The 17,616-nt window shown below is 40.2% G+C and overlaps 2 protein-coding genes across 6 annotated transcripts; one reads left to right on the forward strand and one right to left on the reverse strand.

Annotated features, from left to right (window-relative positions):
* Window positions 1-3,843: 3,843 nt before the first annotated feature.
* Window positions 3,844-11,534, reverse strand: LOC139956953 (E3 ubiquitin-protein ligase RNF170-like). Of its 4 annotated transcripts, none has more exons than XR_011789433.1 (6): window positions 11,155-11,534; window positions 10,006-10,229; window positions 9,414-9,487; window positions 9,039-9,149; window positions 7,013-8,053; window positions 3,844-6,883 (listed from the first exon to the last, which is right to left on the reverse strand). XR_011789433.1 is itself a non-coding variant. In XM_071955242.1 (5 exons), exons 1-5 carry the CDS (start codon window positions 11,265-11,267, stop codon window positions 7,778-7,780), a joined length of 798 nt encoding a protein of 265 aa, XP_071811343.1. In that variant the 5' UTR covers window positions 11,268-11,534; the 3' UTR covers window positions 3,844-7,777. The 4 variants fall into 4 exon arrangements, 1 of the variants encoding a protein (XP_071811343.1); XR_011789434.1 differs by having other exon boundaries at window positions 3,844-6,367; window positions 6,559-8,053; XR_011789436.1 differs by having other exon boundaries at window positions 3,844-5,855; window positions 5,988-8,053.
* A 3,219-nt stretch (window positions 11,535-14,753) lies between these two features.
* Window positions 14,754-17,604, forward strand: LOC139957000 (adenosine receptor A2b-like). 2 transcript variants are annotated; one of them, XM_071955246.1, is made up of 3 exons: window positions 14,754-15,417; window positions 15,878-16,133; window positions 16,823-17,604. In XM_071955246.1, the coding sequence occupies exons 2-3, from the start codon at window positions 16,045-16,047 to the stop codon at window positions 17,523-17,525; spliced, it is 792 nt and encodes a 263-aa protein (XP_071811347.1). In that variant the 5' UTR covers window positions 14,754-15,417; window positions 15,878-16,044; the 3' UTR covers window positions 17,526-17,604. The 2 variants fall into 2 exon arrangements, with proteins under 2 accessions (XP_071811347.1, XP_071811346.1); XM_071955245.1 differs by having other exon boundaries at window positions 14,754-16,133.
* The last annotated feature ends 12 nt before the right edge of the window (window positions 17,605-17,616 follow it).

Genomic DNA, 17,616 nt, shown 5'->3' on the forward strand with positions numbered 1-17,616 from the left:
AATTGATAAGAAGCATTATTATATTTATTAATCTGTAGTATTTGAATCCTCAGAGCAGCTGCTGCTTGCAGATTTCAGAAAGGTCTTACTGCATCATATTTAAAACAAATCAAGATGGTGTTGCAATTCATGCTTCATCTAAGTTAGTGTCAAATGAATCATATATGTTATATTTAACTCTACTCGGAGCCATTGACATCATAAGTTACAACACAGCCAGTCACTCAGTAGGAATGTAGTAACCAGTAATGGTTATAATAAACATGCATATGTTAAATAAATTTGAATTGAAATAAATGTTAAGAAAGTTTTGTTCATTTTATGCTTAGAATCCAGCAGCTGCCTTTCTACTTTAAGTATTTGAGAACACTTGAATGAAAGAATGTCTGAAATGAGACACAAACTTAATCTACACCATTGATCTATGTAGTAGAGTCGCCCGTGTAGTAGAGATGCCCGTGTAGCAGGGACGCCCGTGTAGCAGGGACGCCTGTGTAGTAGGGACGCCCGTGTAGTAGGGCCGCCCGTGTAGTAGGGACGCCCATATAGTAGGGACGCCCGTTAAGTAGGGACGCCCGTGTAGTAGAGTCGCCCGTGGAGTAGAGTCGCCCGTGGAGTAGGGACGCCCGTGTAGTAGGGACGCCCATGTAGCAGGGACGCCCGTGTAGCAGGGACGCCCGTGTAGCAGGGACGCCCGTGTAGCAGGGACGCCCGTGTAGCAGGGACGCCCGTGTAGCAGGGCCGCCCGTGTAGCAGGGCCGCCCGTGTAGTAGGGCCGCCCGTATAGTAGGGACGCCCGTTTAGTAGGGACGCCCGTGTAGTAGAGTCGCCCGTGGAGTAGAGTCGCCCGTGTAGTAGAGTCCCCCGTGGAGTAGAGTCGCCCGTGTAGTAGAGACGCCCGTGTAGTAGAGACGCCCGTGGAGTAGGGACGCCCGTGTAGTAGAGTCGCCCGTGTAGTAGGGACGCCCGTGTGGTAGGGACGCCCGTGTGGTAGGGACACCCGTGTAGTAGAGACGCCCGTGGAGTAGGGACGCCCGTTTAGTAGGGACGCCCGTTCAGTAGGGACGCCCATGTAGTAGAGTCTCCGTGTAGTAGAGTCGCCCGTGGAGTAGAGTCGCCCGTGTAGTAGAGTCCCCCGTGGAGTAGAGTCGCCCGTGTAGTAGAGACGCCCGTGTAGTAGAGACGCCCGTGTAGTAGGGACGCCCGTGTAGTAGAGTCGCCCGTGTAGTAGAGTCGCCCGTGTAGTAGAGTCGCCCGTGTAGTAGAATCGCCCGTGTAGTAGGGACGCCCGTTTAGTAGGGACGCCCGTGTAGTAGAGTCGCCCGTGTAGTAGAGTCCCCCGTGGAGTAGAGTCGCCCGTGTAGTAGAGACGCCCGTGTAGTAGAGACGCCCGTGTAGTAGGGACGCCCGTGTAGTAGAGTCGCCCGTGTAGTAGAGTCGCCCGTGTAGTAGAGTCGCCCGTGTAGTAGAGTCGCTCGTGTAGTAGAGTCGCCCGTGGAGTAGAGTGGCCCGTGTAGTAGGGACGCCCGTGTAGTAGGGACGCCCGTTTAGTAGGGACGCCCATGTAGTAGAGTCGCCCGTGTAGTAGAGTCGCCCGTGGAGTAGAGTCGCCCGTGGAGTAGAGTGGCCCGTGTAGTAGGGACGCCCGTGTAGTAGGGACGCCCGTTTAGTAGGGACGCCCGTGTAGTAGAGTCGCCCGTGTAGTAGAGTCGCCCGTGGAGTAGAGTCGCCCGTGGAGTAGAGTCGCCCATGGAGTAGAGTCGCCCGTGTAGTAGAGTCGCCCGTGTAGTAGGGTCGCCCGTGTAGTAGGGACGCCCGTGTAGTAGGGACGCCCGTTTAGTAGGGACGCCCGTGTAGTAGAGTCGCCCGTGTAGTAGAGTCTCCGTGTAGTAGAGTCGCCCGTGTAGTAGAGTCGCCCGTGTAGTAGAGTCGCCCGTGTAGTAGAGTCGCCCGTGTAGTAGGGACGCCCGTTTAGTAGGGACGCCCGTGTAGTAGAGTCGCCCGTGGAGTAGAGTCGCCCGTGTAGTAGAGTCCCCCGTGGAGTAGAGTCGCCCGTGTAGTAGAGACGCCCGTGTAGTAGAGACGCCCGTGTAGTAGGGACGCCCATGTAGTAGAGTCGCCCGTGTAGTAGAGTCGCCCGTGTAGTAGAGACGCCCGTGTAGTAGAGACGCCCGTGTAGTAGGGACGCCCGTGTAGTAGAGTCGCCCGTGTAGTAGAGTCGCCCGTGTAGTAGAGTCGCCCGTGGAGTAGAGTGGCCCGTGTAGTAGGGACGCCCGTGTAGTAGGGACGCCCGTTTAGTAGGGACGCCCGTGTAGTAGAGTCGCCCGTGTAGTAGAGTCGCCCGTGGAGTAGAGTCGCCCGTGGAGTAGAGTCGCCCGTGTAGTAGAGTCGCCCGTGTAGTAGGGTCGCCCGTGTAGTAGGGACGCCCGTGTAGTAGGGACACCCGTGTAGTAGAGACGCCCGTGTAGTAGGGACGCCCGTGTAGTAGAGTCGCCCGTGTAGTAGGGACGCCCGTGTAGTAGGGTCGCCCGTGTAGTAGGGACGCCCGTGTAGTAGGGACGCCCGTTTAGTAGGGACGCCCGTGTAGTAGAGTTGCCCGTGTAGTAGAGTCTCCGTGTAGTAGAGTCGCCCGTGTAGTAGGAACGCCCGTGTAATAGAGACGCCCGTGTAGTAGGGACGCCCCTGTAGTAGGGACGCACATGTAGTAGGGAGGCCCGACATATTTTGGAGATATCACATTTTTAATGTATCTTCACACACAAGGATGAAGTTATTGAAGTCTAGTGATGACATCATCAACCATCAGGTACCCCAAGCCTTTGTGTTTCTTCATTTTATACACTATCTGTTTATTTTAATTGTGACAACGCTGTTTGCAACTGACCTTAAAAATGTGAAGAACAAAATACCCAAACAGAAAGTGAAAGGATTCAGATGCTAGTGTCACCATGACAACACATATTTACAAACTGAGAGCTGCCAGAAACCAGGGTATCTCCTAAACAGGTTTTGAAGGTCTCTATCATAAGAGATAAGATTATAGTTTGTGTCTAATTCTCTTTTTGAGTTTTATCTAAGAGAATTGTCAAAGAAACAATTGCAATTATCTACAAACAAAAACAATTTATTTCTCAAAAGCGTAATATTATCACAGATGCTACCAAAACATGATAAATTGATTGACAAGTAGAAAAGTGTAGAGGGCCTAGGCCCTACCCTGGTATCTACCATTAATATGGATGATATACTTTCTTATATTCAGAGTCAGACTAATCCATAATTGAAATATTTTACTGCTTGATACTCTCCATCTGCGTCTTCTACTTTGTACTAACTTAGAAAACACTGTGAGAAAACTAGGAATATCGTTTGCAGTCAAAATATTGCAGATCATTTTGTTCATCCCAAAGTGAGAGTAACAAATACACCAGTAATAAAATACAAAACTAATGGTGATTGACTGGAAAATGATGACATCTTTACTTCATGAAAAGGGTATTGTTGAGTCTCCGTTTAGTGACGATAATAGTAAGGATATGGGTGCAAGGATAAGTTAGGTCATTAATGGCACACAAGTTAGATAAATAATATGAAAGATAAATACTTGATTGACTATCGGTCCTAGAGGAGTGGATGGTAAGAGAGGGGATGGGGGGGGGGGGGGGAAGAGGTGGGTGACAAGAACTCCAAATAGTCATCTCAAGTTCATTAATTTGTATAATTTCATATTAGCAATTCCTTATTGCAATAAAATACTATCATTTTTTTTTAAGGAAAAATCACAACATGATGGAGTAAATACAAACTAACAAGAACAAAATTGAAGAAACAGAACAAAAACTATCATCTCAAAACAGATTTATTTAGAAAAAGATATCAAGTTTGCAAGCTTTGAAAGCTTTTAGTTATATTGAGAACTTAAAAAAAATGTAATTTTTCCTCATGATAGTACAAAAACAATTATTTAAGTCATATTTTCTATGTATGATTGTAAAACCAAAACAGTATATAAATTATATGGTTTATTTCAGGTTAAATGAAGACACAGAGAAGCTTCTTCTCTAGAACAGACAATTGGTAACATTAAGCAAGTAGATATACGTATGATGGGTCTAACAGAGAATGTAAACCCACAAGACTTGCAAGGCATCAATTCAAGTACTGATCCCAGAAATGATCCACGCTTTGTGTACTGTCCAGGGAATATCTCCAAACTTGTAAAAAGAAACTTCACTAATTTCAAATTTTCTTCTGTTGGGCAAGATCCTATTTGTAGAGAAAGCTTGAACCTAATTAGACTGATGTTTACAACCACAAATATAAAGTTCATTTATGGCCCACAGGTGGAGGCAACGCAGGTATAGTTTTATAGCCTGGAATAAACCCATGTTGTACTTAGTGAGGAACAATAAGACCTGTCAACATACAGGGATGGGGGGGGGGGGGGAATCATGTCCGCAGACTTCCTGGAGTAATATTGTCACCTTTCATTAATGGTGGTTCTGGTCAGTACAAAGCAAACCACTCAGACTGTACGGAATATTGAGATGCAATGCTCAAGAAAGGTTACTTTCTCTCTGTGATTCAGAGTTATTTTGCCAGCAATATCTGTGAAGCTTTTAAGAGATCAAATCTGTAGTGGAGGTGGTTTAGGTGGAGGTGGTTTAACCTAGAATGATAGATCTTTAAAGCAAGGCACTTTTTTTTCTTGAGACTTGGAGCAAATACATAAAACTCCTAGAAAATAATAACTAGTGAACTTTATCTGAGACTGATATAAATGGAGGTACTACTGTAGTCAGATGTGGAATATATTAAAGGATGAATTCTATATTTGAAAAATACCCTGCTGTTATGCAACATTGTATTTCTATAAACAATTTAAATTTTTAGGATATCACTCTTCAGTTAAAGTGACTGGACCAATAGGTCACAGTTGCTCTGATGCAACACAAAAATTAAAGGGAAAACAAGAGATTATTATGGTCTCATGTGATGTGTTCACAATGCAGTATGACTTTGTCAAGGAAAAGTAATGTTGAATGTCATCCAAGGGTGCTCTGTTGTTCACATGAGGTTTAAAGAACATATTTTAGATGAGTTATTATTATTGATAGGACAATGAATTAACATTTAGGCCTGCACTGGAGAACTGTTGTCATCATCAATTTAGCCTTAGAGGAGCAATCCAGAGATCTGGCATATGTATAAGGTGAATATCTTGAAATCAAGAGAGCATTAGAATCAATACTTTCACTCAATTGTGTACTTTATCCTGGATCAGACACATCAAGACCAAACTTCTAGCCTGAGTCATCCTTCAACCCTCACCTAGGCCAGTACAGTAGGTGTGAGTATTACTAATATTATTATTAATATCAAGGAGAAACATCATTCATTCATCACTTGGAACATTCCATTCAGCAAATTCAGTTAACACCCAATGTCACCCAAGACTGTGTTTTCCAGTATGGTAATATTCTGATTGTTACTGAAGTAACAGCTTTTGCTATTTCAATACCTGCTTCTACATATGTTGTTTTCTATACCACTGTATTTCTGAATTGCTAGCTAACATGTTTATTGTACTTACTAACTTATTTTCTTTTATAGGCTGACTGAATTAAGTATTAACTACCAAATGCTTACATGATACCCTGTGTATACATTGCTAGCTACCTTGTCTGTTATCTTAACATTCTTCTGTTGACATTGCTAGCTACCTTGTCTGTTATCTTAACATTCTTCTGTTGACATTGCTAGCTACCTTGTCTGTTATCTTAACATTCTTCTGTTGACATTGCTAGCTACCTTGTCTGTTGTCTTAACACGCTACTGTTGACATTGCTAGCTACCTTGTCTGTTATCTTAACATGCTACTGTTGACATTGCTAGCTACCTTGTCTGTTATCTTAACATGCTACTGTTGACATTGCTAGCTACCTTGTCTGTTATCTTAACATGCTACTGTTGACATTGCTAGCTACCATGTTGTTTGCTTGAACAAGCTACTTTATGTAATATTTGCTTTCTAGTACATTGCTAGTACATTTACATTCTTTGTTTGACAGTATCGTTGCCATATGTCTTACTGGTATACCTTCTAGACATTTTATTCTATTATCAGCCACCTTCATACACCACAATTATAAATTTATTACTAAATCATTACTGATATAAGATTTACAGTTGTTGCAAGCAAGGGATTAAACCAATACAGTTGCAACAAAGAAAACATGATATTTATTTAAGAGAGGAAAAGATTTACAAAATCGTGCAAAAAGTAGCTGAAGCTAGGACTAATATTAAAGGTATGTTTGCTGTTAGTCTGTGAATACTGTACTACACTTCTTCTTGGAGAAGCAACCTGCCAGTTTGGCTGTCCCTAACCAGTGATTAGGAATCCAACCATTAGCTAGGCCATATATGCTAACCTGCCAGTGTGGCTGTCCCTAACCAGTGGTTACGAATCCCACCATTAACCATATATGTTAACAGTGTGGCTGTCCCTAACCAGTTACTAGGAATCCAACCATTGGCTAGGCTATATATGCTAACCTGCCAGTGTGGCTGTCCCTAACCAGTTACTAGGAATCCAACCATTAGCTAGGCCATATATGCTAACCTGTCAGTGTGGCTGTCCCTAACCAGTGGTTACGAATCCCACCATTAACTAGGCCATATATGCTAACCTGCCAGTTTGGCTGTCCCTAACCAGTGGTTACGAATCCCACCATTAACCATATATGTTAACAGTGTGGCTGTCCCTAACCAGTTACTAGGAATCCAACCATTGGCTAGGCTATATATGCTAACCTGCCAGTGTGGCTGTCCCTAACCAGTTACTAGGAATCCAACCATTAGCTAGGCCATATATGCTAACCTGCCAGTTTGGCTGTCCCTAACCAGTGGTTACGAATCCCAGCAATCAGCTAGGCTATATATGTTAACAGTGTGGCTGTCTCTTACCAGTGATTAGGAATGCACCATAAGCTAGGCCATATATGCTAACCTGCCAGTGTGGCTGTCCCTAACCAGTGACTAGGAATCCAACCATTAGCTAGGCCATATATGTTAACAGTGTGGCTGTCCCTAACCAGTGATTAGAAATCCCACCATTAGCTAGGCCATATATGTTAACAGTGCGGCTGTCCCTAACCAGTGATTAGGAATCCAACCATTAGCTAGGCCATATATGTTAACAGTGTGGCTGTCCCTAACCAGTGATTAGGAATCCAACCATTTGCTAGGCCATATATGTTAACAGTGTGGCTGTCCCTAACCAGTGATTAGGAATGCAACCATTAGCTAGGCTATATATGTTAACAGTGTGGCTGTCCCTAACCAGTGACTAGGAATCCCACCATTAGCTAGGCCATATATGTTAACAGTGTGGCTGTCCCTAACCAGTGATTAGAAATCCCACCATTAGCTAGGCCATATATGTTAACCTGCCAGTGTGGCTGTCCCTAACCAGTGATTAGAGATCCAACCATTAGCCTAGGCCATGTATGTTAGTTTAACTTTTGTTAACTTTGCTCTTGGAGAGCATGACAAGAAGCTTCAGAGAGTACATAGCATACCCAATGAACATTCTTATCCATCAGTCCTGAAAAATCAAGAAGACTTCCAAGGATCTTGGATCCATGTGAAAGTAAAGACCACAACAAAATGCTTAGCATTAGCTTCACTTGTTACAGAACTAATTTAATAAATTGGGAACTGTTGATAATCTTAACTTATCAAATTAGCATTATGAACTATTAGTAAGTACCTGCTATGTATCAAAATTGCCTCGGTTGGCAATAACTCCTCTGTAAATTATTGAGACATAAATTGCAAGTAATAAAATAACAAAAACATCATCTAGAAGACCTAGGACTCCAAAGACTGCCTCTGGGATGATGTCAAGAGGTGAGATGAAGTAGAGAAGAGCTGCGACGAAACACACAAAGATCCGGAAACGAAACATCCAAACAAGGCCACTGAAGGAGAAAAACTCTTGGAAAATATGTCTCAGCAACGTAGGCAGATCATAGATGTAGTCCATAAACTGTGAAAAGTCAAAGAATATAGAAGAAATGAACAATTTGGGATGAAATGGGGCATAGGGCAACTATCATTAACTTGAAATATTATCAAAAATAACTATTTCAGTGCATGTTAAGAATACCAAACATTGTTAGAGTATGCCATGTCACGGCAGGTACCTGGGTAATGCACCAGTTCTATTGGTCAGGTACACAGTTATGAATTTACTGCCCGGTGTAAGCACTGAGAAATATTGATTTCAATTTTAAAGTAACATAGAGTTACTAAACAAACCACATGTAATAACTTTGAAGTTAAATATCTAGCTTAATGTACAGTACAGTCACTTTAACAGAACTTAAGTTTACTGCAAGTTTGAATTTGCCAAAGGACACTATAATCTGGGCTGTTTCTTACAGGTACTGCAAATATCAAACATGTGTTCTTCAATGCCACTTTTACCAGAGGTTGACATCGACAGGTTAGCTTAAGGAGGGAATAAGACTTTTAAAGATCTGTTTTATTGGCTCCAATTATAGCACTCTATAGCTAGGAAAGTTTATTGATTACATAATCGACCTGTCACCGTAATAAATCGACCTCAGGCTGTACAATTAGCCTGAGTAGGTTCTTAACACAATTAGGCTCTTTTTGTAGACACTGTGGAAATATGTTCATGTCTACAGTGTAGTTAATCATACAGCGTTCACACAAATACCCTCATACAAGATAAAAATATGTGGCAAGCTGTTGCAGACTAATTGGTAAAAGAGGTCATTTTACTTCCAAGGCAGGTCTATTATGTAATCTCAAGATACGTTTCTATGATAGCATGCTATACTGTAGTTGGGATCTATACAGCAGACCTTTAAGGAGGTGCAATATCTCTAATATCCTCTCTATCACTTAATCTCAAGAGACGTTTCCATGATAGCGTGCTATAGTAGGGGTCTATACAGCAGACCTTTAAAGAGAGGGCAATACATATCCTCAGATCTATCACTTACTGGCCTTGATTCTCCTGAGAACCTTCGATTATAATTATTTATGTCATCCATCATCCGATTAGCATCATCAGAATTAGGGTCCTCTTGAAAGACGGGGAAGAGAATCGTCACCTGAGGCACCAAAAGAAGAAGAGTAAACCTGTTTGCTGCCATCATACATTGTTTTTTTTTTGGTGTCAAAGTCAACAACAGAGAGATTGCTTTCCAACAACCTACAAACGATATGATCTCTAACTCATGCCAGGCATGTTCTGATGAAGTATCTTAGCAAAAAATTAAATTGTGACTTGAGGCAACATACATATAAGTATCCTGAAATTCTACAACTAACAGCATACTAGTATTTATTGAGTTTTCACAACACAAATAACTCACCTGCTGCCTGCAGACTGGACAAGCGATGGCTCCTAACCAGTTACCATGTCTCCAGTAAGCAATTAGACAATCTCCTAAACAAAGAAACAGCAGATATTTTGCAAAACCACAAATTTGCGAGATAATACTTCAAAGCGTTAATATCTCTATTGTTATAAGTTTTAAGGGTTTTCTCTCCAAGGTACTAAAATATTGTTCTCTACTGCATTTATGATCTTAGTTATTGAAAACTTTCATGACTGCAGGGACGAATCAAGTTTCTTGATTTATGCAAAGGTGAGGCTAACTTAAACAGTTATTGATATGTAGTTTCTTTTAATTCCTAATGACCTCAAGTTCTTTAACACCTACCCTTGGCAAGGCAGTAATAACCAAAGTTTAAATCGATTTGTAAACTACTTTAACCAACTGTTTAAAAAGAGAAAATTAAGCAAAGACATACATTTTGGTAAAGGGCTGTCAAACTGTTGGGAGCATGCACTTGTTCATTTATTAATCACTGCTTCAGTAGAGAGAGTAAGTGACAGTAAAGAAGCAAGTAAACAACTCAACTTCAGCATGCTCCTGAAGAAAAGAAGTAAAAATGTCTCACCACAGAAGACATGGCCACAATTAGTTTCAGTAGATAGTTGTCTTTCCTGAAGACAAACTGGACATGTGCCATCTACGGTATAGCTTGGACCTCTGTTTTGATTTCTTGTGTCACTTGCCCCACTTGTGTTAGCTGTTGATGCAGCATCATTGCGGTTCAAATGTTGTCTGGTTTCTTGGACCCTTTGCACATTTTCAGGATGAATTTGCTGGTGTCTGGTGAACCTGGGGGAGTAACATTAAGATGAAATCCTAAGAAGCTTGGTTGTAGGATTGTTCTTTTTTTCTTTGTGGACGAGTTCAAACAAGAATGTTACTAAGATGTATTGAAATTTGACAAACAAATATTAAATCCAATCATGAATATTTGCATTTGATTTTGGTAGACAGATATTAACACATTGTATCGCTTAGTGGTATCATCAATTTGTCCTCTAGGGAGTATTGTATGTCGAGGCCTTTAAGGCATGATATAAATACTGTCACAGATACCCAAAGTGTATTTGACTTCCACTTTTTAGTTATGCTGAGAGGGAGTGATGTCACAAGCTACAGGCATGAGAACTGTCCAGTTAGCTACACTGTATATTCAAGTTGTGAGAAGGAAATGAAGCCTCATTTTTAAATAGTTATTCTCCCTAAATGAGCCACTGCCCAAAACATATATTATATAGATCATTAGTCACAACTCACATGTATCTTATGTAGTCAGGATGGGGAAGGATTTGGACTGGAACTGAGTTCACATTAGCAGCTAATGTCATACTTAATTTCATACTTTTCTCACTGTCTATTCTTTCTCCTACCTGCTGTACGAAAAAACTCTGTGCCTACACCCCTACATCATCGCCCACAAGATTACCACTCAAGCTTTCACAAGGTCACAAGACAAACAAGGGACTGTCCTCCTCCCCAAACTACTATCAACAAACCTAAAATTTAGGCCTCGTTGAGCAGAGGTAAGGATGAGAGAAGTTGGCTGTTATTACACGGCAAAATGAAACACAAATTTTTAACTGTGGAAACTGAAGAAAGGAAAATATTTTATTTTCGCGAAACTAGTCCCATTACACAGTCTAGCATACTTTAAGATAACATACGTAGACTAAAGTAAGTTAGGCCTGGTATTTTACGATGATCGTAAACAAACCTATGGAACATTGTGACAAGAATGGGGACAATGACCACAACAACACCAACAAGTCCACGGATAACATCGTCTCCGACACCTTCAATAATCGTTCCGGATTCTGGCTCTGCCATAAACCGAACTTCGTCTTACCAGAGGACTTGAAGAAATTCACTGTTAAAAATAGCTGTAAAAGAAATTGTCCTAGGCCGGGAGCACCTATGTAATAACGTTGGTCTACAAGACTCACAAAGCCTGAGCATACCATATATGTGGGCATCTACAGGTGCTGACTATAAAAGCCCAAAAAGGGAAATTTTATAATTATGGGTAACTTTTGCAATCTAAAATGAAGAAAACTTTAATAAAATGTCTTTAAAAAAGTGCTATATGTCAGAACGTTCCCCGCGCACCAATTGTAGATGGTTGTGTTATTATTACTTCCTGTTGGACAGCTTCAGTGGAATTATTGTTCCAACGCCTCACAATGATGCAACACTATCCATCATCCATCCTCCCCACCCGCAGGCCCCCTGCATCATCAAATCGACAGGCCGTTAGTCTGAGCTATGAATATACACAAGGGCGTAGGAACCGGGGGGCTGGGGGGGCGCCAGCCCCCCCCAGTGAAAAATGTGGAGGGGCGGAAGTATCATTCCGCCCCCCCGCTTCGCAAGTCAGAAAACCCCTTTTTCATTTCCAAATGAGAAAAAAAATCTCATTTGGAGCACCAAATTGCATCTAAGGCCAGGTGAAAATACAAATTAAGTTTTCAAAATGGAGTGAGTGTTGAAGTGTGCTATATTGTACCAAATTGCATTTGAGGCCACCTGGAAATGCAAAAAATTCCAAAGGGGAGGGGGACACCCCCTCCCCTTAGACCCCTCCCCCAGGCCGGCCATCAGTCTTCAGCCCCCCCCCCCCCACTCAAAAGTACCTTCCTACGCCACTGAATATACATCTGATAAATCAATAACATGCATGATTGAGGTATCTTCTTACTGGAAGAGATCTCACTGACAATATCTTATATATGTTTCGTCTGTTCATATAAATCCCCACTTAGCCTGTTTAGGCAAATGTAGCCTGCGTAGTAATTAAAAAAATGGTCAGTCATTCACTCTAAAAAAAATCAACACGCATTTGGCACCACCGTCAAAACATTCCCTCTCATCGAGAGATTTAATCGACTCATATATGAATACAAAGTCAGTGTCTGCGAATAACTTAGAGGTCAAGAACCTGGAAATTTCTGTTAAGAAATTTAGCAATTTAAGCATAATAATGTTGGGACCATTTAATACTGATCACCGTTATAGATTTACGTCAATCAGCTATAGTCATCGGCTATTCGATCCCTAAACGTTTTCTTTTGTTTGGAAAACAACTACTTTCTTTTAAAGAGAGAGAAAAAGAAAGTAAACAAATGAAAAATGAAAAAAAAAATCAGAAAAATGAAATAAACTGAGAAGATAATATATGACTTAGTTCTTACGAGATGATCAAATATAAGAATATACAGCCAAGGGAAAGGAAACTTCAGAATATCATAGAAAAAGCCTACTACATGTCCAACGCAATGCCCAATTGAGTACCAAAAGCACGTGCTAATCGCATTAAAAAAACTTGTGCCGAAGTGAAAGAGTTTCATTTTGTAGTAATATTCTATTGTACGTTATGGAAACACTTCGTTTTAGAGAAAAAAACATAAAGCCATCTAAATTAGCAAATCTTTCTTTAGGGATAAACTAAAATCTCTGCCAAAAATGCCTGTTCACAATTAAGCAAGATATTAGACTTCAAGTGCGAAGACCAAACTAAATGTTCAATTGATGAAGTCTCAGCTAAAAAAAGGATACAAAATGGAGACTCGGTTTTGCCCATAAAATTAAGCCATTTATTCGTTACTTAAATGAGATCTAAGAATCAGAATTGAAAAAAGTGAATTTATGCATTGGAAAATGTTTAAAAAAGACCTTTCATAATTCTGGTAACACAATCTCTATCAGTAACGTTAAACGTAAGGCTCCACAGCGATCAGGACTCGACACAAGGCGACCATCTGTTCGTGGAAAATCATGGACGATGGGGCAATCTGCGTACGGTGCTTCAAAGATTACTGTAGGCAGAATTTTTGTCTTGTTTTGTCAAAGTCCAAAAAAGAGTTTGACTGCTATTGTTATATTAATAACTATTTATATTCCAGTCTTCAATATATTAACTTGAAAAATATGCCAAATTTTTAGGATGCTGCACCTCTATAAATGCTAAAATGAGTGTTTTTGCATTTAACTTGCTAGGCGGGGATCATCACTTAATGTCGTGCTCATCCAATTGTCGAAAGGGCACCCTTATTAAAAACCAAACGGCTAACTCTACAGCATCTATTCCAGCATCATAATCGCATAGATTTGGTTCGATCCCAACGGCTAACTCCGCGGCGTCTATTCCAGCATGATAATCGCATAGTTTTGGCTCAATCCCAACGACTAAGTCCGCGGCATCTATTCCAGCATCATAATCGCATAGATTTGGCTCTTTTAGTGATTTATTACTTCTTTGGATCAAGAGGAACAAAACATCAGACGGTGAGAAGTCTATAGTGACTATATGCCAATTGTTGTTGGATCGTTATTATTTTGTCATTGAAATACTTCTTCCTTAAGTTTGCTCCTAAGATTGACATCAATATATATGTGCACATGGAATTTTATATTTCATATCTGCAAAGACTGCAATCACAAACATATGATACATGCGGGCATCCAGGCCAATATATGAATTTGTTGTATCAGGTAAAAATACAAGACTCTTCTTTTATTGTTAGAAAAATTAACGAAATTGTCTGTTGACACGAAGAGAAAGTCTTTTCAGGTGACGTCAGAAAATGAGCAGTTATTTGATATGGAAATAATTGTATTTGTTTTCTGGAAGTTTCATATGTCTATTGTTTTAGTGCTTTTTATGAACTTTAACCATCAAACACGCACGTATATGTTTTGATGAATATTTCCAACATGAAGTAATTCTAGCGTGATTGAAGGGTACAAGGAAATAGCACACTCAAACCTCAGTTTATTCAATTAATTTGTAGAAATGTAATCGTTGCACTCAAATGACCGATTCAGTACAATTGACTTTAGATGTACTGCGCATGCTCTGTGATCATGCAGACCAAAGCAAGGGGAATAAGAAAACAAGTTTGAACAACAAGCGGACATGACTTGGATCAACTTTTAGCTCACGTCCGGGGTAAACTTGTGATATGCTTTCAGTTTCAAGAAGACGTTATATCTGCAGGCTTTGAAGTATACCCGTACAGAGACTGGAACACAGTAGATGACTTAATAGGATAAGATATGCAACTAATTCATCGGCCGTTACTCCATCCATTCTCGGAAGTTAGATATGTTTGTATGGTGGCACTACATCGTGAAACTAGCGAGAGTGATTTAATTCGTGCTATGGACGCAAAATTTGTGTGAAATGGTAACATAGACTACTAATTTCTATGTCTGAGTGTACGCAGGAGCAATCAAGTATTTACCATTGGGTATAAGTGAATAATTTCGTGAGAAAAAAACATTGTAAATGCGTGAATACTGGATGTGCATATACAAGAAGCCGGAAACAGCCTCTACATGGAGGAACAAACCGTATCTTTTTAATTAAGAGTGAGATATAGAGAAGGTAACGAGCAAGTTCATGGAAAAAATTTCAGTAAAGGTGAATTTCAGATATTCCGTCGAGTCATTAAGTATTTCAATATTTGGTGATTTCTACAAATAATATTTAAATCCTTACACGTCACCTCAAATAATATTACCAAGCGGAAATCTGAATTATTTGACATTTGTAGATTTCTTTTGACTCACAAAATACTTTCATATCATGCTGATTGATTGTTTCTACCGGAAATTATACTTTACGCGGAGAGGAAAGAACTCCTACTACTCCGGACCACATATTAAACAACCAGTGCTATTAACTGGGGTTTGACTTACTACGAATTATTATTTATCGGGCGGACAATCGCGATAAGCTTAGTCGTAAGATCGATGATAATACGGTATAAGCAACGATATCAATGACTCATTTAACGAGGCTGAATATCACCCTACAATTCTTCTAGATGGAGGGTTATAATCTTAAAATATTTCCAGCTCATGACTTCTCGTTAGTGTCATACTCTGTTTATGATGTCGTTAAAAGTATGAATGTTCGATTCATATCTTATTAATTGGAATCTTTACTGCCATGGTTACGCCAGCTATATATAGAATGGTGAGTCATTGGAATGATCTATAATACTTGGAATTGTTCAAAGATAACATGAACTATCGTATATAGGCAATTATCGTACGCACGTGGAATATTATTCGGATATTACTCAGAATCATGGAAATGTTCTGGAGTCTGTTGGACTAAAAATATGAAAATTCAAAATTCATTTGACAGCTACTGACTGACTAAAGAGAGTAATCCGGCTCGCAATGTGAAGAGATTACAGAACTGATGGTGAAACATTCTTCCTTATCTAGAGGACAATATACTAAACATTTATCTTGAAAGGACGGTATTTATACAACATTTACTTTGTAATAATTCAACCACTATTGAGTTGAGATGATGAATGTGACACGTGATCTTGACATCGGGAACGATGACTGGCCCCATCTTCGCGTGGATCCATTTTGGGTTCCAATTTATATTTCTTTTTATTTTCCGATTATGTTTTTTTCAGTCACTGGAAATCTATTGGTACTAATATCATTTTACCGAGAAGTCGAAATACGGAAGCGACGTCATAATTACTTCATAGCGAGTTTGGCTTTGGTGGATTTACTGACAGGGTTGATTGCTATACCTAGTACAGTGATAGCTAGGCTCGTAGTAACAACATTCACATGTATGGCTAAGACACGGCCTATCCTTCATGTACCAGCTTATACACTGTGTGCAGCCTCAGTCAACCACCTCGTGGTTATCAGCTCAGACAGGTAAGCATAAAGAAGGTCACAATTAAAGGAAAATGATCAGGCTTGCATTTTTATTCAAAGAGACAGGAAGAAGAAAAAGGAAATGCTTTAATGATTAAATGCTTGAAGCAGTTTAGCTGGAATTTGCCAGGTAGAAACTTCGGTACTATTACAGTGGCATGGGGAAGCTATCAGAGATGAGGAGGGAGGACGGGGTGGAGGAGGATGAGGAGGGATGAGGAGGGGAGAGAATAATGACGAGGATTGGTGATTGCCTAGAAATAAAACATTTTTGATGATACGGCAGGCCAGACGGCTTAAACTTGCTCTCAAACTTAAAAATATTTTAACTCAACTTACCACTTTAGTTTTTCGATAAATCGACTTTAAGCAAGCAATTTCTGTATTATTAACTGTTTTTTTTTTATATCAACGTTGCAACATTTCCTTTACCAAATTTCAAATTAACTTCTAAAACTTTCGACCAAATTGGACTATGTTATTTCACAACTTCTACTTAAAGTTCTCATCAGTTTAACTTTTGTTCTCGACGAATAGAGCTATTCAGAATTATTGGTGTATCTATTTATTTTTTTTTAAATCATTTATCTCGTTTGAATATTTATTTTGCCTTTAAGATAAACAATAGTTTTCTGTTTTCTACCAGCGTATATGTTAAAAGTAGTTGTATATATATTTTGCTTATCTAGATACCTGGCTGTTACTAAAGTCCTAAAATACCAATCCATCTTGACGAGTAGACGGTGTTACTTTCTCATCGCTATTGCGTGGAGCGTCGCCATTTTGTTTGGTCTGACTCCGGTTCTAGGAAGTATGAAGAATCCAGCTGATTTATCTATATGTGATGGACATCGTTATAAAGCCAAGTCTGTTACTCTACACTCCTTGGCGATTATTGCTTTAATTCCAACCATTCTTATTATAGTTGTTGGAATATACGTACGCGTATTGCTGGTAGCACTGAAAGCTTCACATTTGCGGACTAATATCTCTAATGCTAGCAGCAATTCTACGCCATCCGAAAGAGAAGTAACCGCTCGTCTCCGAGCAACCATCACCATGGCGATGGTTTTAGGCGCGTTTATCTTCTGTTGGCTTCCTACAGTTTTCAAACATATCTATGAAATAAAACATTGGTATGATTTCGATATTATGTTTGCTGTGAGAACGATTGTTGAAATCATGGCCTACTTGAACTCTATGATTAACCCAATAATATATGGATACAGAAATCATTTATTTAGGAAATCTTACAAGAAATTATTAAATCAAGTTTGTCGTCGAACTAGCGGTAAATTGTTCAATGGTCACATGAGGTCTTTAACAATAAGACTTCAGTTAACGAGTAGCACATCAGTTGATCTTGAGGGAGGGGACCACTCACAACCGTAAACATCTTTGAGGTCATTTGGACATGATGGAACAATCCTCGAAACCGATTGTTAATAAAGTTACATGCCACCAGATGGAGGATGCACCTGTA

The sequence above is a fragment of the Apostichopus japonicus genome, chromosome 2 (genome assembly GCF_037975245.1).
Source record: "Apostichopus japonicus isolate 1M-3 chromosome 2, ASM3797524v1, whole genome shotgun sequence".
Lineage (NCBI taxonomy): Eukaryota > Metazoa > Echinodermata > Holothuroidea > Aspidochirotida > Stichopodidae > Apostichopus > Apostichopus japonicus.